This window comes from Macadamia integrifolia, unplaced genomic scaffold (assembly GCF_013358625.1).
Source record: "Macadamia integrifolia cultivar HAES 741 unplaced genomic scaffold, SCU_Mint_v3 scaffold2651, whole genome shotgun sequence".
In the NCBI taxonomy this organism is placed as follows: domain Eukaryota; kingdom Viridiplantae; phylum Streptophyta; class Magnoliopsida; order Proteales; family Proteaceae; genus Macadamia; species Macadamia integrifolia.
The window spans coordinates 23,333-28,289 of NW_024868858.1; the positions used below are offsets into that span (position 1 = coordinate 23,333).

The 4,957-nt window shown below is 42.1% G+C and overlaps 1 protein-coding gene across 1 annotated transcript; it reads right to left on the reverse strand.

Annotated features, from left to right (window-relative positions):
- Positions 1–4,190: 4,190 nt before the first annotated feature.
- On the reverse strand, positions 4,191–4,957 carry LOC122066984 (60S ribosomal protein L27a-3-like). Its single transcript, XM_042630824.1, has one exon. It carries the CDS (start codon positions 4,833–4,835, stop codon positions 4,395–4,397), a length of 441 nt encoding a protein of 146 aa, XP_042486758.1. The 5' UTR covers positions 4,836–4,957; the 3' UTR covers positions 4,191–4,394.

Sequence of the window (4,957 nt, forward strand, 5' to 3'; positions counted from 1 at the left end):
CATGATTCCAAGTTAGTAATTTGGAGTTGGCCAAATGGGTTGACTGTTGTGTGGTCCAGAATTCAATGTTCTTTATCGAGCTCATAATGCTGGGTGGACCGTTTGACAGTTATGGGCCAGGTTCACAAACCTCTATAATATGGTGGGCTGATGAGCTGATCCTTAAAATGGGCTACAAAAAATGGGGATGGGTCTGGTTGGTTACAATTCTTTTAGGGAAGTTTTCTCTTTCCTATACATATGCTACATTTACTCAAACTTTTACATCTAATTTCCTCCAACATGTAGATTCCTACCTCTCCTCCTCTCATACTAACAAAATACCTAAATTTCATGTTCTGTTCTTCTTTTTCTTACCTAACTCTGAACTGTTATTACCATTTAATTTTAGGTGAAAACAACACTACCTGGTTTTGTGGCCCCTATGCACTATATAAATAAAAGTGGGGGTGGAGAAAGATGGCCCCACCTAGGGGTGTCAGTCGGTCTCAGCCAGACCTCACTGGGGTTAGGCTTGGCGGGTATGTATCCTTGCACCATGATTTATCCATTTAAAGAATGAGTCAGTCTCGGTTGGTCTTGTATCTGACTTGATTGGTTTCGGGCTTAAACCAGGCTTCTCTTAATCATGTTTTAAACAGGCTAATGCACCAATAAAGTCTTAAACAGGTTTTAAACGGTATTTAATTATCTTAGATTCAATAAACTTTAGTATATTTTGTTAAATTATCAACAACTTAGAATTACATTCAATAATTGATAAATATCACACTATTCTACCCAAGAGAATCAAAATATTCATATATACGATCAATCTAAACATGTCAGGCCAAGTCAGGCTTGTAAACGGATCGTGCGACCGTCGAGCTTACCCCTTGCACTGTGTACTACTTTTTTACAAACGGGTCAGGCTTAGGCCCAGCATATTTAATAATCGGTGTAGATCAGGCCAGTCAAACTGTTGGGCCCAATCAGTTCTACTGGTTCGGGCTTGGGATTGACATCCCTAGCCCTGTCCTTGTGAAATATTAAAAAGGGCAAAAGAACCCTACCAGTCTAGCCTAGGAAATGCCAAGAATAAAACAGGCATGAAAAGACCATGTTACCCCACCCATCGGTTGATGCTTCTACACGCCCTCCCATTGGTATATGCATTTGACTTTTCCTACACCAGATCGGCAGGGTTCTCTTGCCTAAAAAAGCCCACCTGCTATTATGCTTTGTGTGGCCCCTTCAATGGCCCCTATGCTAGTGTAGGGCTGCACAACCAGTTAACATTCTTCTTCCCTTATTTTTGTGAAGGGAGGTGGAACTGACTTCTTTCTTCTCACTCTGCAAACACAAGGATGAGGGAACCATTCCTGCCGTTACAGAAACCCCTCACCTCTCCCCGTTCTAGTCCCCACTACCCCCGACCATCTCCCTGCCCCACCTCTCTTCTTCTTTCTTTCTTTGGAGTCCATTAATCTTCCCTGGTGAATTCCAATCGAAACCCTCGTTCAAATGACTAGCTTCAAGAAGTTCTTTCTTACAATAATTTGACAGTAGCTTTCCAGATTTTTTGTCAATCTATATGATTAACCTAATCATGAAAACAAGAATGTATCAGCGAAGTCTGACATCGGCCTCATGGTGTTCGATCGCAATGACTCAACATAGATCTTCCTCCAGTCAATAGTCTTTCGTGGTCAACCTAATGGCTTCTATGAGGAAGGCAGCACAAAGGAGGCTCAAGGGTTTGTGTTGGAAAGTGACAAGGGGGAAAAACTAAAGGCGTTTTCTGGTACCTTCGTCGAGGTGCTTGGGAGTGGGTGCCATGACGAAACACGGCAATGAAAGGCAGCTTTGCGTTGGATGCTCTTTACTCTCCACACAATGATGGCTTTGTTGTCTTAGAAGGATAGTTCAAGAAAAATTGCTTTGAATGTTTATGGGAACTTCAGTTTGCAGGCATCTCTTTCCAGCATGCTTACAGAGAAGCCAACTCCCCGACCCACTATCTCACGTCCGCGGCCGCCACCTCTCAATCTTCTCTTCTCTGTTTTGATTCCCACCTTTCTCTTTATCGGCCTTTCCTAGTGCAGATTGTAATGGCACTTGTTTCTCCAGGTGATAAATTCTCTTTACAAGAAAAAAAAAAATGTTTATAGGATCTTTCACCCGAGACTAAGAAAGGGTTTTTATTAGGAAAATTTTGATGACTAAGGTTGTGTTTGGAATACATCCTCAGAATGTATTCTAGGTTTAGAATGCATTCTGAAATGACAAAAGTACTATTTCATACAAATTCCCGTTCCTGAATTCCAAGAATGGGCCAAGAACGGGCCTCATTCTGGAACGGTTTATTTAGCCCATTCGACATTCTCCTTCATACTGGACACATTGCTTCAACTCGTGGAGACCTGTGAGTTGGAGTTAAATATTCAAATCGCTCTTCATACCTCTCCTCTTTCTTACTCGACACATTGCTTCGATTCAAGGAGACCTGTGAGATGAAGTTCAAGAATCAAATCGCTCATCATCAGCATCATAACTCTCTCTCTCTCTCTCTCACACGCACACACGCACACACCAAAGAGCTCAGACTCGCATCAATCGCTCATCGCAATTTCTAAGTTGTAAGGAGTTGCAATACGGCAGAAAATATGGGATGCAAGGTTCACATATCTTTCAAAGAAGATACAGTGATCTAGGGAGGTATATTGGTATGGATAGAAGAAATGAAGAAGGTGCTATCGTTGAATATCTAAGAATTCTTCTTGTCGGAAATTGGGGGTTTTTACTATGTCTACCGTTACTAAGCCTTAACCCTCAAACAAGACAGATTCCACTTTGTTTTTATGTGAAACTGGCAAGTTTCAGAAGGAGAATGATGCAGAACGGTTCACAATATGCTAACGTGATTTCCAACGGGTTGAGTTTCTGATCAGCTGAGGCCATGGTTTTCAAGTATCGTTATTGTATCATTCATATCGTATTAGTATTGGCTGAGACCAATCCCCAATCCTTGATCGATCCAAATCAATTACCCGTATCGTTTCAGAGGTAAAACAGTAAAAAAAAAAAATATCCTTCAGAAAACATGCAAAAATGACCGATACCAATCCAACCCTCTCCGATATCGATCAAATCCAGTACCGCTACCAAGAACTAAATCCATGGCTGAGGCAGAGCAAGCTACAGGAATGGGTAAATCGAACTGATCCTGATAGACCTACTTTAGATTCCCCTATCCCACCCTCGCCAATTAAAAACGCATTGTCCTTCACCTCATTATGGACCTAACAAATAGTCCTGCCTAAAGCCTTTGATGAAATGCCTGAAAAAATTCTAAAATCAAGAATGTAACTTTGCCAAATACACGTCCAAACAATGTTCTCATTTTTCTTTGAGAATGCATTCTGAGAATCTGAAATGGGAGAATGAGAACATTTCTCAGCATGGGAATGCGTAACAAACATAGCCCATGTATGCCAAAACAGACACAATGGTAGGGTTTTAAACCAGAAGACGAGCAAAGAACAACTATCATTTCCCAAAATCAATCAATAGGGGCACTCTTCCCATGCCCGTTTGGAGTTGTTAGATCTCAGTTCCTATAATATTCCTGGATCAATCCCTAAGAGCTCTGTCAAGACTCCAAAAACGGCTTGCATGAGCTTTATCTGCAGAACAATCTCCTAACGGGTACCACTCTCAGTAATTGGTACCACCTGGTTTCATATAGTCTTAGCTTCAATTACCTCGCAGGAGGATCCCTTCCAGCTTGGGATCTCCGGGATCTAGTAATGTGGCTTAATCAGTTTCAGGGTGAGATTCCACAAACAATAGATGGACGAGATTGCAGCAGGGTCTCATGACACTGAGGTTCCGTACTTGTGGTTGCTAGGCACCCGCAATAGCAGATGACTTGAAAAATTGATGGAAGGTGTAGAGGAAGAGCCATGGGGCGGAAAGAAGCTTGCCAAAAGAGAAGGGCCAGGACTAGAAAGCTGAGAGGAAGGGCCAGAGAACTCAAACATGCTGCAAGAGCAACCCTCTTGCTTCCAAGAGGGTGTATCAGCAAGGGAGAAGGGAATGGATATCTTGCTAATTCAACTGATCCTACATTCCTACCCCAAAAAAAAAAAAAAAATTTGAGATCTCATATCTCCATGATAATTAACCAACGAAGTTATTGAAAATATTGATAGAACAAAATTGAATCCATCGAACCATTCAAACGATCTAGAAAGAAACATAAACGAGTTCTGAAATGAAACTGAAAAACAATACCAAATGTAAAGTACCCCGATAATACTCTGTTTCTATGGTAGAAATCCAAAATTAGAAGATAAAAAAATTCAAAATTTCAAATACCCTAACCAACAATAACAAGCAGAAGAAGTAACCTCCTAAGCAGTCAGAACGACGGCTCCTCCAGACTCCTTGATCTTCTTCTCTGCAATCTTGGACACAAGCTTCGCCTTGACAACGATAGGCTGTGAAGGAGGCAATACCCCCTTACCCAAGACCTTAAAGAAACCGTACTGAGTAACATCGATCAATGGTGCGTTTTCCGGCGATGCCTTATCTTTCACCTCTTGTGGAATCAAAGACCAGAGTTTGTCGATGTTGACGATAGGGCAGTGGAACTTGTTGCGAAGCCTGTGGAAGTAACGCATACCAACCTTACCAAAGTAACCTGGATGGTATTTGTCAAACAAGATCCTGTGGTGATGCAAACCACCAGCGTTACCTCGACCTCCTGGATGCTTCCTGTGTTTGCCTATTCTTCCATGTCCGGCAGAGACATGGCCTCTCTTCTTCCTATTCTTCTTGAATCTGGTCGTCATCTTCCGTGCCTCGCTCTTCCCCTCTCTCTTCCTCCTCCTTCCGTCGAGCGATGTCAAATGGCGCGGCGAGATTAGGGTTTCTGGGGTTTCCAGAGACTATATCTGTTTGTTGTATGGAGATT